Raw genomic sequence first — 22743 nt, forward strand, 5'->3', positions numbered from 1 at the left:
GTGCTCAGTACAGGGAAGTTATGGAAGTACCCACTGACCATTCTGACAACAATGCCAGGAAGGCCTCTAGCACTATAGTCTTGGTATATACTTAATATGGAAAGGAGCTTTCCCTAAAGACAAGGGGTACAGGCAAATTCAGAGAACAACAAAAAAGATGAAGATGAAAAGAAAACCACTGACAATACTGGGGCAGACACATTTTCCTCCCTCTGCTGTAGGGCATGAGGCTTTTAGGCTATTGGATAAAGCTTTACAAAACATGAAGATGGCAAAGGGTTCACTTAAGTTTCTTTTACTGCTTTAATTTGCTTTAAAGCTCAAACATTTGTGCTTGCAATGATTTCCTAAAGCAGAAATAGTGTTCCCTTTTATTACCTTAAAAAGTACTTGCCCCTTTGATACAATTTTTTTTTATGCTGTGCTGTCTAACAGCTGAACCAGTGGCACAAAACTGAGGTGGTATATTTACTGCAGCAAGGTCTTTGTAAATGAAAATCTGAGCTTTACATAAAAATCTTATTTATAAAAAATACAATAACAAGTACAGTGAGAATGGAGCATGGAGCAGCTCAGCTCCTTGCTGGGCCATGTGGAAGTGGCTTTTGCTACAGTGCTTGCTTAATGGCACAAGTGAAAAGCTGAATAAGGCAAACACTTGAAGAGGCAGTTTTCTGTAAACTTCTTAGGGGTGGGGGAAATTTCCTGTTAGGACAGATACTGATTTGAGACAACTAAGATCAGAAGGCATGACATACAACTGCACCTGACATCCCATTACAGACTGATAGTTTTGCTGGATGAGCCAGTTCACTTGCTGTGGCAGAGGTCATCACTGTAGCCTTCTGCCTTTACTGTTTCAGGGTGCAGTACCCAACTGGTGGCCCTCTGTGGGAAAAATCACCTCCAAAATCTTCCTAAGTGAAAAGATAGAAAATCAGCTAAGTTATTAGAAGGGTTTCCTTAGCTTAAAGCTCCTTAAGGACCCTATGTCAGTTACTAAGCAATTTTGTTAGTGGTGTGTAGCTTGACAAATGCTTTAACTAGAATATGTATTCCCACCCAATTGGTACCTAATAGTAATCAATTGTAATGACACTTGGAAAACAAACTGATCTTGAGGAATTTTGGCCTCTTCTCAGGTCCTCACTTGGAACTTTCCAGCTTTGGTGACATATTTGACTCCTTTAAATGGCTTGTATTTCTCTCCATACATATCCAAACGGTTTACTTTTAAGCCTGTGTCATAAAGAAAGAAAACAAATTACTATCTCCATATAAAATAATTGATTTAGTAATGAATACTAAATAGTAAATCCTTTCTACCACGTAAAAGCAATGTCCTTGTTACCATTTATGAATTGTAATACTGTAGGAGATGTTTGTAGTTGTCTATGTGGGCTAATTCTATCTCCTGTGAATATAAAAATCCCCCTTGTTTAAATGAGGTATGGGGATAAAGGAATGCTATGTGAAATAAGGTCTCTCCCAAATTCATGGTGCCCCTTACCACTGTGTAAAAAAATAAAAAGCAAACAGCTTCTCTTTTCAGATGGGAATGTTTGTTGCTCCTAATAATTAGGCTCAGCAAACCTCAATTATCTGGGCTGGTGGTGTGGCTCAGCTCTACTTCCTTAGAGAACCTGCCCACCAAGTGTGAGGCTTCGAGTTTAACCTCAGTACTGTTTAACAAAAGCTCCCAAACTCCAAAGTCAGTTATCCATGAACATCAAAGTTATCCTTACCTGAAATAGCAAGTTGCTGGATCTTGAACTGTATGTTGAGGCTTGGATTTTCTTCTGGCTTGGGTGCTCCAGACTGTAAATTTACCAGTCCTTTAAGACTAGGGAGCTTTTGTGGTGTAATTTTCCCTACATCCCATGTTAGTACCTTAAAAAAGATATAAAATCAAAATCTGAACCATTTGTCAAAGACAAGATTCAAAGACACTATGAACTTTATACAAAGTAAAGCAGTGTATTGGAATCTAGAGAACATTTTATGACTTCATTTAAAAATATGCCTTTTAGCTGGGTGCAGAGGCTCAGGCAGGAGGCTGAAATCTGAGGATCAAGGTTCAAAGGCAGCCAGGGCACAAAACCACCTGAGGACCTTATCTACAATTAACCTCTAGAAAAACAAAACCAAACAAAAAAACCGAAGTGGGGCATGGTTCAAGGGTGGGTAGGGCAGTAGTCTTGAGCTGAAGAGTTCAGGGACAGTGTCCAAGCTGAGTTCAAGTCCAATGACCCACAAAAAAAAAAAAAGCAGCTTTTATCAGGCTACTCAATTCTCTGCTGCTGAAAACAAATCACATTTTCTATCAAGCAGGAAGCAAAGAGAAAATTATCTTTTATGGTTCCTTGAAAGCTTTCTGCTAGAGGATGTGTAAGAGTGAGGAACCAGCTGTCCTATTATCCCTTGTAAAGGAATTAGAATATTATATAACATAATATATAATATTATATATAATATCCCTTGTTTCAATTTAAAAGGATCAAGTTATAATGATATCTATAGGAAATCTAGTAATTTATTATATCTTCTATATCCATGTTTTCATAAAGCTTTTATTAATTTATTTTTGCAGTGCAGGAGGTGGATCTCAGAGCCTTATGTGTATTATACATGAGCTCCCTGGCCCTACCTTTTACTTCTTTTCCATTACTTAGTGGTGTAGCTAGATTATTAACAGATGAGTAAAAGCACAGTGTGAAGGTTTTCTGTTCATCTAATCAGTAAGCAGATACAGGATTTCTTCTAAGTCCACACACAAGCAGAGTACAGTCTGCTTATGGGGTTTATAGGAGCTTTACTTTAAAATACTAAGCCATGTAAAAATTTCCCCCATATCAAAACAACAACCTCAACCCCTCCCCCCATCTTAAAATAGATTGCAAAAACACTTGCTCACTCTTGTTTTGAAGTGGCTGTACCTTGGTGACTGGATCAAATGTATAGCTGCCTTGCGTTGGTGTCAGGTTCATATTCAGCACAACTTTTGGCATGTGAACTGTCACTGTGATTCCTTCAATAGTTTTCCCCATATTCTGTTTTGGTCCAATTGTTATATCAAATCTGCCACAAGAACTGTTCTCCTTAAAGCTGATACTATGTTTCACATACACTGGTATTGCCACTAGACTAGAAACAAAGAGAAAGACATAAAAGTATGTGTACATACAATGAATGATATGAAATAGCTCCTAAGGTAGTCTGAAAAACCTCAGCCCTGAATATCCTTTTCTACTGACAACTCCTAAAGTCCTCTAAACCTCTACAACTAAAGATTCAGTATTTACAGAAGGGATACCTGAGTTTAACAAGTGGTCTGACACCAGTGTGCTAGGAACACAGACAAAGCAACAAATATAAAAATCTGAAGTTTAATTACAGTATAGACAGTCTGGGTGGCTGGGTAAGGCAGCTCACACCTGTTGCAATCCTATCTAGTTGGGAAGTAGAGATAGCAGAATTGTGGTTTGTGGTTTGCGGTGATAGAAACCTGCTGGGGGAGGTGGCTTATGCCTGTAATCCTAGCTACTCAGGAGGCTGAGATCTTGAGAATCAAGGTTCAAAGCCAGCCCAGGCACAAAAGGACCTGAGATTCTTATCTCCAATTAACCTCTAGGAAACTGGAAGTGGGGCTTGGCTCAAGGGTAGGGTAGGGTGGTAGCCTTGAGCTAAAGAGTGCCCAGGCCAAGTTCAAGCCTGACAACCCACACAAAAAAAAGTTAGAGGCCTATCTTAGAACAAGCTGGGCTTGAATCACCCTAGTAATCTCATTTAGTTGGGAGGTCTAAGTAGAAAGATCATGGTCTAAAGCTGGTCTGAGCACAAATAACAGACCCTACCTGAAAAATAACTAAAGGAAAATGGATTGGAGTCAAAGCTCCATTGCAGATACTTGTCTAGTAAGGGTAAGAACCTGAGTTTAAACCTTAATGCAAAGCAAAATAAAAACCCAAACTCAATAAGCCAGTTGTAGCTTATACCCATAATTACAACACTCAGGAGGCTGACACTGGGAGATAAGATATAGAGTTAAAGGCTAGCCTAGGCTATATGGCAAGTTGAATGCTAGCTTGGATAACATATTTAGACCCTGTCTCAAAAACAAAAGTGCTGGGTGTAGGTGGCTTATACCTTTAATCCTATCTACTCAGGAGGCTGAGATCTGAAGGCTGCAGTTCAAGGCCAGCTTGTCCATGGAATGTCTGTGAGACTCTTACCTCCAATTAACCACCAAAAAACTGAAAGTGGAATTATGGCCCAAGTGGTAGAGCAAAAAAGCTCACAGACAGTGCTGAGGTCCTAAAGTTCAAGCTCCAGGACTGGAACAAAAAGCAAACCAGGTAACCCCCCAGCCCTTCAAACTTAGTACAGAGAAGAGTGACTTGAAGTAGATAATTTAAGAAATGTCCTGGGGTAGGTCTGTTTCCTGTTAGCAACAAAACCCATTGACCACAGTAAAACTAAGGTACCAGATTCATGGTATTCAGGCATTGTCAAAGATACTCTTAGCTACATAGCTTATAGTTCTCCACACTGACATTCAAAGTTACACCAATTATTTCCAGCACATATTTTCAACAGTTCTCACTAGATTTCCAGGTAAGCCATAGTTAAACCCAAGTACTAAATTGTAAGAATGAGAAGGAAAAGGAGAGTTCTGTTGAAAACATTGATAGGGGTGCCAGATGCTGCCTGATGGACCAACATACTTTTGTGAGCTGACACGGTACGATATAAGTCGGAAATTTCCATCTGGAGGAATAAATGACAACACTCTTTCAGATTCCCAACGCTTAAACCGAATGCACGGATGGAAGCTGACATCATCCAGAAGCCTTGGGTTCTGTCAGGAATACAAAAGACAACTGCATTCATAGAGGATAGCGAGTATGTCCACACTATTTAGATATTAGGAGAAATTAATATGTTCCTTAGAGAAAAAGTGGCTAGACACATAAGTTTTGCTATCACTACACTGATATCAGCATATAGTTTTCACAATGCTTTAAAGTTCCCAAGTAATTTATACAACTATCATTTGAAATTTAATAAGTATGGGGGAGCAAAGGCAAGAAATACCCCAAACCACCAGAACTCCATTTTCTGACACTATTCTCATTTTCTGACGCTATTGACATTGTGTCAAAAAGACAGAAAAGACAATGTCCTTTCATATAAGCAAAGCATGTAAAGTGACACTGGAGATTTACAGAAGCCAGCAAGCCAATTTAAAGTCACTGCTAGCACATTTAAGCAAAGACTCTTCCTAGCTTTTCCATAAAGACATTGTACAAGGTACTGTTTTGGGAGGCTGTGATAGACAGTAGTATTTCTGAGATAATCTTTTGTGATCTAAATTATATCTTATCTCAGAGGTTATTTTATTTAGTAGATCATATGTGTTAAACATACAAATGCTGACAAAATAGGAGAATATTGGAGTTTGACCTGGTGGTATAGTGCTTTCCTAGCATGCACGAAGACTGGGGTTCGATTCCTCGGTACCACGTACATAGAATAAAACCAGAAGTGGTGCTGTGGCTCAAGTGGCAGATCTCTAGCCTTGAGAAAGTCCAAGGACAGTGCTCAGGCCCTGAGTTTATGCCCCAGGACTGGCAAAAAGAAAAAACAGAACAAAACTTACCATGAAAGAGAGAGAGAGATCAGGCATTCCAGATAGTTTAATGCAAGCATCAATGACACCCTGAATTTCTGCAAAGACTGTAGATCCTACAGGAATAATGAGGATTATTATCCTAAGAAACATTAATGGACTTTAGGTCTTGACTACAGCTTACACGTATCCAGAGTAACAGATACACCCTGCGTGTTAAGACTTAAGCTTTACACCTCTATTAACAGGTCAACAGACAGGATCCATTAGACCATTTCAGATAGCTGAAATAGGCTCTAACTGAAATAAAATTCTATGTCAAATCAAACTTGTCTTCTTTATAGAGACAACACTGAAACTATTAGTTTTTTTTTTAAATCATTTAAATATTGTTATAAAATGGACTAAGCTACTGGTTAATTTTTAAGAAATAGGAGTTATGATCTATTATTCTGTAAGATGGAATGTTATAATGGACCAGGCCCTCACCAAAGAAAAAATACTGGCCATTCACAATAAATCAGTACTATACATCAATTAGCTGTGTGAACTTGAACAGGTCATTTAATCCTTCTGAGCCTCAGTTTTTTTAATGTATAAAATGTGAAGATGTGAAGAGTAGAGGTTTTAAAAATAAAATTTATGATCCTAATAGACTACCATTCTCTCTAGTTAAAATGGGGTCAAGCCTTGGTAGCTTATGCCTATAATCCTAATTACTTAGAAGGCTGATATCCAGATAACTGTGGTTCAAAGTTAGCAGACAAGTTCACAGAGGGCTTGGAATGTGGCCTAGTGGTAGAGGGCTTGCCTAGCATACATGAAGCCCTGGGTTCAATTCCTCAGTCCCACATAAAACAGAAAAAGCCTGAAGTGGCACTGTGGCTCAAATGGTAGAGTGTTAGCCTTGAACAAAAACAGCCCAGGGACAGTGCTCAGGTGCTGAGTTTAAGCCCCAGTACTGGCCAAAAAGAAATAAAAAAAAGTTCACAGAGTTCTATCTCCAAAATAACCAGCAAAAAGCAGTGCTGGACATGTAGTGGAGCACTATCTCAATAGAAAGCCAAGCAAGCAAGTCAGGCTCAAGGCCCTGAGTTCAAACCCCACTTTGAAAAACAAAGAGGAAGGTGAAGATCTAGCACTGATCTCTTTGCTACCTGGGAAACTTCAGAGGACAATCACAATTCAAGGCAGCCTGGGCAAAAAGTTTGCCAGGAGTGGTATGTAACAGCTTATGCCTGTCATCCCACCTACACAGGAACCTGAAACAAGAGGATTATATTTTCAGGTCAGGTAAAAAAAGACCTTCTCAGCCCAGGAGAAAACACCGGATGTGGTGGTGGTGTGTCTGTAATTCCAGTTACTGTGGGAAGTGTGATTTTGGTCTAGGTTGGCTGGGACAAATAAGTGAGACTCAATCTGAAAAATAAGATCAAAAAGGGCTAATGGTATAAAAAAAGTTGTAGAGTTTCTGTCTAGTAACTGAAAAAGTTCTAACTCTAGTACTGCAAAAAAAACAAAAGGGGGGCCTGGAGTTTGGCCTAGTGGTACAGTGCTTGCCTAGCATGCACAAAGACCCGGGTTCAGATTTCTCTGTACCACATAGGAAAAAAAAGCTGGAAGTGGTGCCGAGGCTCAAGTGGTAGAACTCTAGCCTTGAGAAAACCCAAGGACCGCTCAGGCTCTGAGCTCAAGCCCAGGACTGGCAAACAAACAAACAAACCAAAAGGGGCCATCACTAGAAATAGTGTGTATAATATAGTAGGAAAAGTATGGTAATTGTACATAACTTTCAGAGTGAACAAACAGCAGAGGCAGAGGTACAAAGGGAAATAACTGGCTTTAAGTAAGGCATCCTAAATTCCAATTTACAAATGTTGGCAGATCTTAACTAGTAGTTATGATAATTATATGTAACATCTATGCAAAATAAATAGATTTAGAAATCATTAGAAATGAATGCCTTGCCACTGAAACTATACTGCCAAGGGATTTCAATTTTCTCTTCAGCTCTCAGTTGAATTGTTTCTTCTTCCCTCAGAAGGACCCATGCACACAATTACCTGATTTATCTATAATTGCATCTATTTCTTCAACGACATCAAAATAGGCTTCGTTGTTTGTGTATTTTACTCCAGCCCGGCGCCATGGGATGTTGGACAGCTGCCCAGTGGGGAGTGTGTCCCCAACATTACTACTGCCTAGAATTTGGAAAAGAAGAAAGTAAAATGTGTTCTAGGCCATCAGAAAAGCTTTTTTGGGGGGGGGTGAGAGGGATGGGGGGTGGCAGAAAGGAAGCTGCTTCTTCAATGTTTGGACTTTTCCTCATTAAAGTTATAAATGGTCAGCTCAGCATGGTGGCTCACACCTATAATCCTCGCTATTCAGGAGGCTGAGATCTGAGGATGTCAGTTCAGAGTTTGTGACTCATCTCCAATTAACCACTAGAAAAGCGGAAGTGGCTCTGTGGCTCAAGGGGTAGGGTGGTAGCCTTGAGCTGAGGAGCTCAGGGACAGCACCTAGGCCAAGAGTCCAAGACCCATGACTGACCAAAAAAAAAAAAAAAAGTTATAGATGGTCTCTAGAATTGTTGGAGGCATATCTATACCAACATGATCAAATTTCTAGAGGGCAGAAACAGGCCATGTGCTCCTGTCTACCTGCCAAACAAGCATAAATGCATTTACTTATCTTCTGTTTCTTATTAGCAGTAACCTAATTCTAGTGGCTCAATAACAGCATCTCACTTGGCTACCACTGATTTAAAACAAAACAAAACAAAACAAAGAAAGGCTGGCTGTTTTTAAACTTCCTATAGAAAAATGCCTCCACTGAGTAGAAAGCACTTGGCTCTTGGTATTAAGTGGAATTCTACATGAAGTGCCCTTAGGAAGTAAGGAGTAATGAGAGAAGGGACATATTCTAGCTTTTCTCACTAAAGGTCAGTGTACTCATTTGGCTTCAATGTAGCTAATATTTAATATCTAGCTAATTTCCTGGTGAAATGATATGTTTGGTCATCTAAAACACATCCTTGAACTGTGGCTTACTTAACATTTTGGTTATTTTACATTTCCAATGCAAAAGTAGTACATGCTGAGCTATAAAAATGAGACAGGAAATGTTTTAAATAAAAAACAAGTTACCATTCTGGAATGTTTCTTTTCTTTTTTTTCCTTTTTTTTTTTTTTTTTTTTTTGGCCAGTCCTGGGGTTTGAATTCAGGGCCTAAGCACTGTCCTTGGGCTTTTACCTCAAGGCTAGTGCTTTACCACTTGAACCACAGCACTACTTCTGGCTTTTCTAGATATGTGATACCAAGGAATTGAACCCAGGTCCTTGTGCATTGCTAGGCAAACCCTCTACCCTTAGGCCAAACTCCCAGCCCTGATTGATTGATTTTATTTAACTTCATGTGTGTTTTGTTTTGGGTCAGAGTTCAACCTATAAAGAATGTCCTTATTTATCCATTAGAGTCTACTGATTCTGTAGGCCATATGTAAGAGCCTCACTAGTACCACAGGTCAGGAAGGATTCTTTCATCCACTGGACCATTCTCTTGAACTTTTTTTTTTTTTGCCAGTCCTGGGCTTGAGCTCAGGGCCTGAGCACTGTCCTTGGACTTTCTCAAGGCTAGATCTCTACCACTTGAGCCTCAGCACCGCTTCTGGCTTTTTTTCTATATGTGGTACCGAGGAATCGAACCCGGGTCTTCATGCATGCTAGGCAAGCACTTTAACCACTAGGCCAAACTCCCGGCTTTTTTTTTTTTTTTACATATTTTGACAAGTTTTTCCTAACAAATACATTTTTTAGAAAATTAATAAATATAGAAAAAAATGTTGAAAAAGACAACATATTTCCTTAGCTGGTGATAGCTACTCCAAACATATCAGAACACATATATTTATATATGAGTAACTTATGATTCTGTGTTTTTTTTTTCAGCCAGTTAATTTTGTGTGTGTGTGTGTGTGTGTGTGTGTGTGTGTGTGTGTGTGTATGTATATTTCAAAATCACCCTTCATTGAAGTATGGAATTGGTTTTTAAAATATTAACCTGTTAATTAGGCATTCAAACAATTTTCTCACTATCTCACCTAGAATATAAGTTTTAAGAGCATGGGTGTGGTGGCTCACATTTGTAATCCTGGTTATGCAGGAGGCTGAGATTTGAGGATCGAGGTTCAAAGCCAGCCTTGGCACTAAAGTCTGTGACACTCTTATCTCCAATTAACCACTAGAAAGTCAGAAGTGTCGCTGTGGTTGAAGGGGCAGAGCGGTAGCCTTGAGATGAAGAGCTCAGGGACAGCGCCCAGGCCCTTTGTTCAAGCCCCACCTCCAACCAAAAACAGAAAACAAAAACAAACAAACAAAAAAACCCACAGCATGGTGGTCTGAAACTCAGCTTTCACAAAGTATTAAAAAGAACTGCTGAATTATTTATTTTTTGTTTTGTCTCTTTCATCCCATTTTTAGATCAATGAATTAAAGATGATAGGTTTACAAAGGTGGACAGTATAACGCTTTCAGGAGAATATTACCATTTGGATATACTTAACTTTTTGTTGTACTCAAGAATGATATCCACTTAGAAAATTGCTTGAGATACCACAAACAGGCTTATTATTTTTCTCTTCCCTTTTTTCCTTCGTTCTACCTTCCCCTAACCTCTCCCAGCACTGAGGATTAAAATTCAGAGCTCGGTGAATGCTAGGTACACTCTATCACTGAGCTGTAGTCTAGACTTTTTGATGAAAAGAAATACATCATTTAAAGAATATCATTTTAGCAGGGTGCTGGTGGCTCATGTCTGTAAATCCTAGCTACTCAGTAGGCTGAGGTTCACCGTTCAAAGCCAGCCCAGGTATGAGAGTCTTCGAGACTCTTATCTCCGATTAACCACCACAAAACTGGAAGTGGTGCTGTGGCTGAAAGTGGTAGAGTGTAAGCCTTGAGCTGAAGAGCTCAGGGAATAGTGCTCAGGCCAAGTTCAAGTCGTATGACTGACCAAACAGCAACAACAAAAAGAATATATCATTTTAATATGCCTCTAATTTAAATATTTAAAATTTGGTCAAATCAGACCACCTTTTAATATGTCAGATCCTAAACAACAATAAAATTTTAATTGTTCAGTTCCCAGTAAACTGTGCCCAACTTTCATACCTGTGATAGAGTTGACGACAGAACGTAGAATTGTTGGTGGTTTAATCAGTTCTTTTAAAATGTTAGATTCAGTAGCCAGAGGAAATCCATTGTCTAACATTTCTTCCAAGAGCTCATATACTATGACGACATTATCCTTAATTGCAGCTTCCGAACACTCACCAAAGTAGTCCTAACAAAATATTTATAACACTGAACGGTAAAAAGCATAAAGGGCTTCCTAAAACTGTTCTGAAATTTACTGTAAGCATAAGTCATTGTTTAAGATGTTAGAAATATGTAAAACACATAAGAGAGAGGGAGACAAACAGTATACTTTACAAGCCGGGTAATTAAAAATGATTATGTGCCTCCCTCCAATTGACCCAGGTAATTTAAGTTACAAAAATTTCATGAAAACCAACCTGAAAAGTGTCAGCAACTCGATGTAGGAACTCAATTACAAAGAGTGGTGGCACTTCAGTCTGGATGACAGACACAAAGAAGAGCTTATCCCGGTAGATACTGATGAGGTAGTGGTGAGGTGTTGAAATGACAGGTGGTACATTTTCAACATCAACAGCTTTCTCCTGAGCTTCAAAGAAATAATCACACACAGACTGGCTCACAACACTCTTCCAGTGCTTCTCTAGAAATATGTCCCCAGAACAATTTATGAGAAATAGACTGTGGATCATTTTCTGTGGAGAAAGGAGATTAAATTTACCATATATCAGAACATGACACTTGTATCCATTCCTTTTATCTTAGCCATTTGGGAGGCAAGGATGGAGAGAATTATGGTTCAAGGCCAGCCTGGGCAACAAGTTAGTGAGATCCCCATCTCAACCAATAAAAAGCTGGATGTGGTGGTGCACAGTTGTCATCTTACCATACAGAAAGCAAAAATAAGAGGACTACAATCCAGGCCTGCTCAGGGAAAAAAAAAAACAAACAAGACCTTATGGTCTAGGAGTGGCTCAAGTGATAAGAGCATCTGCCTAGCAAGTGCAAGAGTTAGTTGAAATCCCAGTACTAAAATAAAAATTTAAAAAGCCTGATATGATGCTGCAAGTGTGTAACCCCAGAACTCAAGAGGATAAGACAGGAGGATTTTAAGTTCAAGACCAGCGTGGACAATACAGAGAAGTCATGTCTTACAATAAACCAAGTCAAACCAACAAACCACCAACTTCTCTCTGGGCCTCCCTCCCCACCATCAAGGTAAAACTCCTTGACAAAATACTTGCAAATTAAAACTGACAACTTACATAAAAGTTTAATGAAGTAGGCTAGAATTTGTATTTAAAAGAGTTGATAAGAGTTTATCTGAAACCATTCACCCTATTACAAAAAGTTTGTGTATTCTATGCCATGATATACCTTAAAGAGTTCCTTGTTTTTGAAGCAAGTAACTTGGTACAGTCCCCTTATTTTAGAGCCTAAGCTCTTTTCATCCTTTCCAGCTGGTGGAAAAATTCTTTCCAGGAAAGTTTCCACCAAAGTTGTTTTTATTGGCAGCAGTTCAAGTTTCAGTAAAATACAATAAGTTAAACCAGCCTACTGGATTTATTGTTGTTATCCTTAGTGTTGAGATGAAAGCATAACACTTGCAGCTCTCAACAAGGGTTAGCTTTAAAATCTGTCTTAACGTTCTATAATAGGAAAAGTCCTTATTTCTTCTGTCCATATAATGAGTAATAAACTAACACTTATAAATACCATATGGAGTAATATAAAAGTTATATACTAATACCACAACCACATTTCTGTTCCTAGCAATTTTTTTTTGGGGGGGGGACAAAGGAAGGGGGTAGGTCTGAAAGTTTGAACTCAGGGCCTTGCACATTTTCAGCTTGACACACTATAGACATCCATACCTCTAGTCCTATTTTTCACTGGCTGTTTCAGCTTGTGCCATGATCCACCTAACATTGTTGCTTTGATGACCAGCATGTATCACTGAGTACAGGCTCTGTCTATGGAGATGGACTCTTAGGGACTTCTTATGTTCAGGCTGGCCTGGAACCACAATCTGCCCATCTCAGCTTCCCACATATGTTGAGATGACAGGTACTGGGAGACTAAATTGAAGAATTTGATTTCTCAGAGAAGGGCACATTTTCTTCTTCAGAGGGGAGAGAGAAGGGGGGCGAGGGAGAGTGCTGCTGGGGTGGGGAATTAAGGCATTAGGGGTTGGGATTGGTGAGAGATGTATAGGAATGGCTTCTAATTTTTCCCCGTCTCTGTAACAGAAAAGGTTAACTGTACAGAGAGAGCATTCCTCTTCCTTACAATACTATTTGCGACCAATGATTGAGATATTGTTGAACATATTCTGTAAAATACTAAGTATATTAAGTCGAATGGTTAGAAATACTGCAAAATTGTTGTTAAATATTCTTTTTTTTTTTTTTTTTTGCCAGTCCTGGGCTTGAGCTCAGGGCCTGAGCACTCTCCTTGGGCTTTCTCAAGGCTAGAGCTCTACCACTTGAGCCATAACACCACTTCTGACTTTTTCTATGTATGTGGTACTGAGGAATCGAATCCGGGTCTTCGTGCATGCTAGGCAGGCACTCTACCACTTGGCCAAACTCCCAGCCCCCATGTTGTTAAATATTCTGTAAGAGGAATTTAGCTTGTCAAGACAGTTGTTTTTTCTCTTAGGAAAAGTTAAATTTCAGGCATTAACTATTATTTACATCACTGGTTCCACTTTTCCTATGAGGTCAACTGGAAATGTTCTTTTTTCCCTGAAACCTCTCCCAAAATAACCATTAGTAATTTTTGCCCAGTTTTCTTCCTTCTCTTGTAGGATTTATCTCTGCTGTAATAAATCTCTTCTACATTGTTTACATGCCTCTCCCCTCCCCCTTCCTAAACATATTTCTTTTACTCTCTTAAGACAGGGCCTCCATATGGACACCACACTGGCTTCAAATGAACAATCCTCATGCTTCTGCTGGGATCACAGACTTGTACTACTTTCTCCCCTTAGTAGTATTACTTCCATGACAGGTAGTCTTTCCTCAGTCAGCACTAAAAGCAGTTTTCTCAAGTGGTCCAATTAACTTCGTAACTATTTGATTAGCTTCTAATCAAATAGTAGCAGACCTTCTCAACCATGCACACCAGAATTTAAACAAATCTACATCTAATCAGACCCATCACTCTTCCACAAGCAATACCACCTCAGTTTAGTCAGTTCTTCAGAAGAGCTGCAACACATTCCTACTGTTTTCCCACCCCACTCTCGCCCAGGCGCCATGCTGTGACAGGATGTCTCCCAGGTCCATCAAGTGACTGACCTGAGAGGCAGATGCCTCCAGTTGACTGGGGCGGGAAGGAAGACAAGGTTTTTTTTTTTTTTTTTGTTTTTTTTTTTTTTTTCAGATCGTGCGCTGGAGCATAGTGGGACACCCCAGTCATGAGAACCCACTGGAGTCGGGGTCGGGAACACGGGTGCAGGTGCACATCTCCCTTCCGGCCCAGCTAGCATGAGAACCCGGAAGGCCGGGCGTGAAGGAACAGGCCGCCCCAGCCCCCAGGAGCAAACGCTCCTAGAGCCCACGCTAAGTCTCAAGCTCCAGCTATGAAGCCTACTTCACTTGTGTAAGTGTGTGTGGGTGTCTGGACGTGTGTGCGGTCCTCAGCGGACTCCACATCCCTCACACTCACCCCAACACCTAGGCGAGTCAGTGATTCGGCGCCGGGTCCTCTCCGGACCGAAGCAGAGGCAGCAGAGAAATCGGCGAGGACCCCGGACTTAGGAGTGCCCAGAAGATTGCCTGACTGACAGCCTTTAAAACACCAATCGGGTTGACAGTACTTGAAAGATTAAGTAGAAAGACGTTGAATGAGAGGGAAGATGCTCCTTGAAGAGAAGGATCTTAAGCTTCGACATCACCCGGCACCTAGAGGAACGGGGGATCCTGCACTATCTGTATACAGGCGCTCTTCCACCCCCTAACCTATTGAAGGGTCCCTTACAGTGAGGCGTGTTCATTAGGGGGCGGGACAGTAGGGGGTGCAGCTGAGAGGTACAGCCAATCGTTGTGGAGCAAGCTTGTGGCATGGGCGGGGCGTGGAGGGGCGGGGCTTATGGGAAAGAAGGAGGCGCGCGCGCGGGGTGGGCGGAGTCATTAAGTCAAGGGGCGGTGCGCGAGCTTTTGCCAAAGTAGGGCGGGAGTGTGAAGATGGCAGCCTCTGAAGGGGAGCCCAAGCCCAAAAAGCTGAAGGTGGAGGCGCCACCAGCGCTGAGGTGAGCGCTGCTCGACGTGGGGAGGAGGGTTAAGGCACTTGCAGCAAGTCAGGGACAGGTGGGGTTTGCAGCCCCGACTCTGGGTGGTGCCCGTCTGCTATACGGGGCCAACACGCGGGACCTGCAGAGTTGCCGGCGTGGCCACGATCTCGCCTGGGCGTCCTCTCAGCTTTGCCTAGTCGCCTCATGCTCCAGTGCAGCGCGGGCCGCGGCAGCTCTTGACCAATCACAGCAGCCGGCCTGGGGGCCGAGTCTGTGAGGGGTGCCATGTGCGAGTCCAGTCTGGCTGGGTTGCCGCGCCCGTCCTGAGGACACCTGTCCTGAGTGTCACCTTCCAGCCGGAAGGAGGCCAGTACCTGTTGTACCCTGGGGCAAAGATAAATCTTGCAGGAAGTGTTGCTGAAGGGCGCATGGACCTCTGAAAAGCGATCCCCCTGGAAAGACCCTCGGCCCCTGGGTCAAACTTTCCCTCCGAGGCTTGGCGGGTGGCGGGTGTGAATGGGGGAGGGGGGCTGCATTTCTTTGACTGGCTGGGAAAGATTGATTTTCTCTGTTTTTGTTCTTAATCTGCACATTTGACAGCAGTTCTGCCTCTAAACAGCTATCTCACATGTAATTGATGTTGCTTATAAATTGATGTTTCTTTTTAGTTACAAAAGGTCGTTTGTTAAAACATTCCTTTCCAATAAGTACAAAGTACAGCATACACGATCTTTGATGATTCTAAAAGATCAGTGATTTTTCTTTCTAAAAATAGATAAAAGTGATTTAAAACTGGCGACTCTGATTATGCAAGACAAATCTCATTTCTTCCCTCATCAGTCTTCCTCCAAAAGAATGAATTATGACTGGAGACATGGCTCCACTTGATAGAGCGTCTACCTAGCCCTTGAATTTATATTCCAATACTGCCAACCAAAAAATAAATTAGTCATTTGAGAAGAAAAGATCTCTTAGGGGCCTGGTGAGTTGATGCAGTTTTGAATGGAGAAGGACCAAATTTCTGCCAGTGTCTTTAATATGTTCCAACTGCTCCCCAAAGTGTTACTATGCCTCCTTAGTACCAAGAACATAAACGTTTTTTAAAAAGGGAGAAGGCCTGGAGTTTGGCCTAGTGGTAGAGTGGTTGTCTAACATGCACAAAGAACCAGGTTTGATTCCTCAGTACCACAAGTGGTGCTGTGGCTCAAAAAGTTGAAGGACAGTGATCAGGCCCTGAGTTCAAGCCCCTGGACTGGCAAAAAAAGAAAAAAAAAAGCAATATAGATGTCTTATTTTTATTTACCTTTTTTTTTTTTAAAGTAGTGATATTGTGGTTTGAACTCATGCCATATGCTTGCTAGGAAGGTGTCCCCCACTGCTTGAGCCACATCCCTAATCAATCCCTTCTGTTTTAGTTGTTTTTCCAGTAGGCTCTGGTTAAGCCCTAGCAGGCTTGAACTTTGATCCTCGAATTTATGGTTCCTGAATAGTTAGTATGACATACTTACTGCCTTACCCAACTTTTATTGTTTGAGATGGAGTTGTGTGAGCGTTTTTGCCCTGGATGGCTTCAAATTACCTTCCTTCTAATCTCTGCCTCTCAGGTAGTTTTTTTCTTTTAATTTTATTTATTATTTATTATTATTATTATTGCCAGTCCTGGCTTGAACTCAGAGCTTGTGCACTGTCCTTGGGCTTTCTCAAGGCTACAGCTCTACAACTTGAGCCATAACACCTCTTCCAGCCTTTTCTATGTATGTGGTACCCAGGTCTTTGTGCATGCTAGGCAAGGACTCTACCACCAGGCCACACTCCCAGCCTTCAGGTACTTTTTTATTTTATTTTTAAATTTTAAGTCTTCAAATTTAGAAAAAAGCAAGGGCTTTAAACAACAACAACCAGTCTTGTTGCAAAATCCAGGCTGACCTGCATGTAGTATAATCCTACTGCCTCAGCCTCTCAAGTGCTAGGATTGCAGGGATGGAGGCAGTGAGGTATGATGGCATTCAGGGCTATTAAATCAGACCTGCCAGGGTTCAAGGCATGTATTTACCCTAAAAAAGTACCTCCATTGAGAAGCTTCCACTAAATTGCATGGTTCATCTTTTCCCTACTATCCTTCTAAAACACAGACCTTAGATTTTCTCTTAATAAAAAAAAATATATAATGCTGTTCTATTTTCACAGTGCTTTCCTATAATATTAGCTCTCTGATTTAAAAAGGGTAACAATATTGAAGTCCAGACAAAAGGCATCAAAGAATCAGGAATAGGAACTCAAGGCATCTGGGTGCATGTTCATTATTTGACTCTACCCCAGACATACTTCTTTTTACTTACACACCTCTAAAAAGAACAAGCACTAATGTTTAATATTCATATATGTATATGCCATGCACTTTCATTGTTTTACATAATCTAACATAACTCTTAACCCACTATAAGGGCGATGCCATAATTATCCATTTTGTCCACAAAGAGGAAGGAACAGATAAGTCTTATAAGCTCTGTTTAAAACTTATAAAATTCGTTATGCAATCAGAATTCATTTTATATGTGCTTAGCCAAGTGTTGCCTTTAGAAACAAAGTCAACAGAGTAGATACTTGGAGTGCTGGGACCACTCTTAATTGTTTGTAGACTTTTGGGATTGGCTTTTTCTATTTTTACTACACTGTAATAGTTTGACTTTCAGAGTTTCAGCATGACAGTTTATTGGGTTGGACTGAGTTAAGTTAATCTATGATGACTTGCTTGATAGCAAAGGGTAGCTATCAGTTTTGGTTACCTATTAAGAAGAGTGTTTTATATATTGTAACTATTGTGCAGAATAGGTAACAGTCCATAGGGAACAAGCAAATTATTGAGCTATATTTGTAGATATTAATGAAATAATTTAGGAAATTGATCATTTCAGCTCTCTAAGTGTAGTTCTTTTTTTTTAACTTTTCAAATATCATTTACTTTTATGTATTTTTAGACTTAAGTATGCTTGGCAACTGCAATCTCAACTTTCTTTTTATGGTTTTAGTATGTCACCAGAAGTTTTTTTTTTTTTTTAAATGATACTAGGACTTAACTTCAGGGCCTGGCTGCTGTCTCTTAACCTTTTCCTTAAGGCTAGCATTGATTCACAGCTCCAGTCTGGCCTTCTGCTTGTTAATTGGAGCTAAGAGTCTCACAGACTTTCATGCCTGGGCTGGCTTTGAACTTAAGTTCTTAGATCTCAGCCTTCTGAGTAGTTGGGATTACAGGTGCGAGTCACTTATGACTAGCTCTGGGGCAATAGTTGTTTGCTTGTTTTTGTTTTTAATCAGGATTGAGAGTTCAAAGCTAGTCTGAACTACATAGTAAGACTCTGGAAAGAAGGGAAGAAAGGGAGGAAGGTAGAGAAGGGAGAAAGGGAGATAAAGAGGGGAGGAGAGAGAGGAAGGAAAAGAAGAAAGAAAAATGAAAGAAATTGAGTTGGTTCTGTCAAGTTTTTAGGTGTGCTTAGGAAGAAGGAAATAGTAAAGGAACGCTAGATACTTATAGGTGCTTTATTAATCCTTTCAGTATCATATGAGATGGGAATAATGGTTCCTGTGTTACAAGTGAGATATTTGGGGCTGAAAAAAATTAAGGAAATATTTTGGGAATTGTTTCGTAGCTGAAGATGTTCCATGATGATACCTATATTTAGGACTACTTAGTTGTCTTTCCTTTGGAAATCTTATCCAAGTTCATTTCTTCTGCGGTCACCTCTAAGAAAATACCATGCCTTCCAAGTTGTGGTGAGCACATGCCAAGTCTGTTCTCTCTGTCTGTCTTTCAAGTACATGCTATTTTAGGTGAGGTGTTAGAAATTGGGTATATATAGAGTGGAAGTTAAGATCCATTCTCCTGGTACCATTCTCCTGGTGAGAACTAAGTGGGGTTTGGAAAAATGATACCTGAGAATTCTGACAGATGACTAGAAGTTAAGCAAGTATGAAGTAGGCTATTGGCCTTTGAAGGAATTTGGAGGCAGACCCTCCGTTGGTGAAGTCCCAATTGGGGTTCAGGCCTCAAATTGAACACTTACATGCAGTCTTTGTATCTGAGAGTCTAATTTTAACTGTCTTTACATGCAATCTTTGTATCTCAGAGTCTAATTTTAGCTGTTATGTATCACCATTCGAATGACTTGCTGACCTTCAAAGTCACATATACCAGGCCAAATTATCTGTTATTTCAACTTATATCTTCTGCATTGCTGCTGACCCTGAATGGCAGCAGGAACCTCACTGTGAAGTTTACCCTTTCTCTTTCGTTTAGATTTTTAAAATATTTGATTTAATTGGCATTAATTCATTGTACAAGGAGATTTCAATTTGGCATAATCATTTATGAATTCACTGTATCTCGATCAGATTCACTCCCTCTGTCACACTCCCTTACTCTCTTCCCCTGTGCCCAAACCAATCTCAACACGCTTCATTGCTCCATTTCCACACATTTGTTTAGATTTTGGATTGGCTTCCTAACTAGTAGCTCCACTTCCACTTTCATGTTCTGTTTTATTTTCTGTAGGCACAGCTCTGCTTATTCATTATAACAAATAATTGTAAGCTCTAGAATTGATTTTAGAAAAGACTGAGTTCTAACAACCTCTAAGTCCCCCTGACATAGCAATTACAGATTGTTCACAGTTCATGTTTATAAGTAAGATTAAGAAGGAAACAGACTGCAATTTTCCAATCCGCAAATATTGAGCTTTTCACAAATACTGCTTCCTAGGCTTTTCAGTTCTGTAGACCCTTTTTATTCTTTTCTTCTATCCTCTATTTTACAATGGACCTGTGCTTTAAAATTAGATGGCAAATTTAGGAAGAACAGTCTGTTGTAAGTACTTTAGGTGATCAAAGAGTAACTTCAATAATCTCTTCCAAATCACTTTCTTAAGATTGCTCTTATTTTTCTAAACTGTGTACCTGGTTCTCAGAGTGGTCTGCAGTTAGGATTACATGAGAAAAATATACACACACTAGAAAAAGACAAAGACAAAGGGATTCCCAGTGTATTACATATTGCCTGGTCCTTAGGAGCTATTAAACTATTTTTTTTTCTTGAATAATGGACTGGTAATCTTCACTTTTCAAAGCCCTATACTTTCATTAATGGAGCCTAAAATTGGGTTTGACTATTTTGGGATATTGTATGCCTTTTACTTATATTAAATTTATATTTAATCCTTTAGCATTTTGGACTATGAAAGCAAAGGATTCTCTGAGACACTTTGTATGAATGCCTTAAGAATGTCTTATTCTGGGCATTACATATGAGGGCAGAGAAAAGCTTGCGTGATGGTCTTGGGAACCCAGTGACAAGCATACAGGTGCTTGGAGCCCAGGCTCTAAGAAAACGGTTGAGTATTGAAGACTGCGTTTTTGACTTGGGTACAGGCCTAGATTGAGTAGCACTAAAGAAAACATGAGTCCAGAATATGGCTCTATTTTCGTTTTGTTGGTGAAAATCCTGCCGGTATGCAAAATATTCACAGTTAAATAGGAGAATAAAAAATATAGTATTTTCTGAAGCCAGGTGCGGTGGCGCATGCCTATAATCCTAGCTATTCAGGAGGCTGAGATCTGAGGATTGTAGTTCAGAGCCAGCCCGGGCACTAATGTCTGACAGATTCTTATCTCCAGCTAACCACTAGAAAACTGGAAGTGGAGCTGTGGCTCAATGGGTAGGGCGGTAGCCTTGTGCTGTAGAGCTCAGACACAACACATAGGCCTAGAGTCCAAGTCCCATGACCCTCCCCCCCAAAAAAAATAAACAAAAGGGTTTTCTGGTTACGATGGAAGTTAAAAAAAGAGCATGATCTCTGGAATTATATATATGGATGGACTCTTGGTTCTTATTAATCATCTCCGGAAAAGTGTCTGCTTGCCCCAGGCCTCTGTTTTCATGTCCATAAAATTCATTCAATAACAGTAAGTAGTGTTATTAAATTGCTGAGAAAGACTAATAAGAAAATAAATATAAAATATAATATGTGCTGAACAAATGTTTGTTGTTATTATAATGCTATTGTTTAACTAAATAAACCTTGTCTGAACTACCTGGCTTCCCCTCTCAAAAAAAATATTAAAAACAAACAAAAAATCCCAGAGAGAATAGAATAGTAATACTCAAGGTACAACATCTCCAAAGGACTAACAATGAAGATGGAACATGCAGTTAGATTCTAGATTCCAGAGCTGATAGAAATAACTGTGCAGGAGAATGGAAGCCAGATATGCTGGATGAAACTAGGAGCTGGACTGTAGTTGGATAAAAGAAGGCTGAACTCATCTGCTCTCTGCTGTTGCTTTAAAAAGCTGTGGACCTGAAGTAAAGACTGAAGTGGCTAACCTGCCAGATGGCTCAAACTCAGGAACTGTAAATTTCCTGCTATCACCTAGTGCAAGAGCACCAACCAGGTTTAAAGGTCATGGGCTTTGTAAATAAGCTTGACCACCTCAAAACTACTGGTGAAAGAGGAGAGAGGCTGGGTCTGTAAAAACACAAGAAGTTGCCTTACTTAGAAAAATCATTTTGGGCCAGGAGTTTGGCCTAGTGGCTTGGCATAGTGATAGAGTGCTTGCCTAGCATGCACAAAAACCCGGCTTCGATTCCTTGGTACCACATACATAGAAAAAAGCTGGAAGTGGTGCTGAGGCTCAAGTGGTAGAGCTCTGGCCTTGATAAAGCCCAAGAACAGTGCTAGGCCCTGAGCTCAAGCCCAGGACTGGCCTAAATAAATAAATAAATAAATAAATAAATAAATAAATCGGTTTTTTTTTTTAAGCTGGGTGTGGTAGTTCATGCCTTGAGCGGTAGCCTTGAACTGAAGAGCTCAGAGACAGCGCCAAGGCACAGAGTTAGAGTCCCATGACCTAAAACAAACAAAACCAAAACACATACACACATACACACATACATACACACACACACACACACACAAGAAAAATAATTTTTTTTTAAAGCCATCGGAGATAAAGTCGCTCAAAATTTAATAGAAATATTAGAGAGAAGCCAGGTGCAGGGTGCTGTATGGCTCATGCCTGTAATCCTAGTTAGGAGTCTGAGCTTTGAGAGGATTGAGGTTCAAAGCCAGCTCATGCAGAAAGATCTGAGAGTTTTATCTCCACTAAACTATCTAAAAAGCTGGAAGTGGAACTGTAGCTCAAGTGGTAGAGCACTATCCTTGAGTAAAAGCAGCTCAGGATACAGTGCTCAGTTCAAGCCCCAGGACCAGCACCCCCCCTAAAAAAAAAGAGAAAAAAGAAATCCTAGATTTAAAAATGATATTTTCAAAATCCTTCAAAAAAGTGATCATAAAAACATGCTATTAATGACAGTCTTCATTTTGTATGCACATTTGTATTAAAATGGAGTTAAATTAAAAAAATAAGACCTCCCCCAAACCCAACATGGCATGAATAAAAGATAGGTAGATATAAAATAGATGGTTACGTAAAAGAAAGTAATAGAATTCTTGAAGTTAAAGCAATAAAACAAAATAGGCTGGCTTAACTTCTAGAGCAGATGTGTTTGAAGGGAAGGGAAAACTAATGAACTAGAATAAGGTATTGGAATTGGGGGTATAAACTCAGTGGGAGAACACTTATTTAATATATGAAATGCCCCGGATTTGATCCCCACAAAAGATGGGGAAAAAACCCATACTAAACCTGTAGAGGTTTGACTTAATGTGTGT

General features: G+C 40.1%; 1 protein-coding gene across 3 annotated transcripts; it reads right to left on the reverse strand.

The window, feature by feature from the left end:
* Nucleotides 1-505: 505 nt before the first annotated feature.
* Ap3m1 (adaptor related protein complex 3 subunit mu 1) lies at nt 506-14549 on the reverse strand. Of its 3 annotated transcripts, none has more exons than XM_090346605.1 (9): nt 14455-14548; nt 11202-11477; nt 10798-10969; nt 7693-7830; nt 5660-5745; nt 4725-4858; nt 2937-3144; nt 1746-1890; nt 506-1239 (listed from the first exon to the last, which is right to left on the reverse strand). In XM_090346605.1, the coding sequence occupies exons 2-9, from the start codon at nt 11472-11474 to the stop codon at nt 1139-1141; spliced, it is 1257 nt and encodes a 418-aa protein (XP_090202731.1). In that variant the 5' UTR covers nt 11475-11477; nt 14455-14548; the 3' UTR covers nt 506-1138. The 3 variants fall into 3 exon arrangements, with proteins under 3 accessions (XP_090202731.1, XP_090202729.1, XP_090202730.1); XM_090346603.1 differs by lacking the exon at nt 14455-14548 and adding an exon at nt 14085-14148; XM_090346604.1 differs by lacking the exon at nt 506-1239 and having other exon boundaries at nt 1752-1890; nt 2915-3144; nt 14455-14549.
* Between the last annotated feature and the right edge of the window lie 8194 nt (nt 14550-22743).

Source organism: Megascapheus bottae, chromosome 15 (genome assembly GCF_031878675.1).
Source record: "Megascapheus bottae isolate mThoBot1 chromosome 15, mThoBot2.hap1, whole genome shotgun sequence".
Lineage (NCBI taxonomy): Eukaryota > Metazoa > Chordata > Mammalia > Rodentia > Geomyidae > Megascapheus > Megascapheus bottae.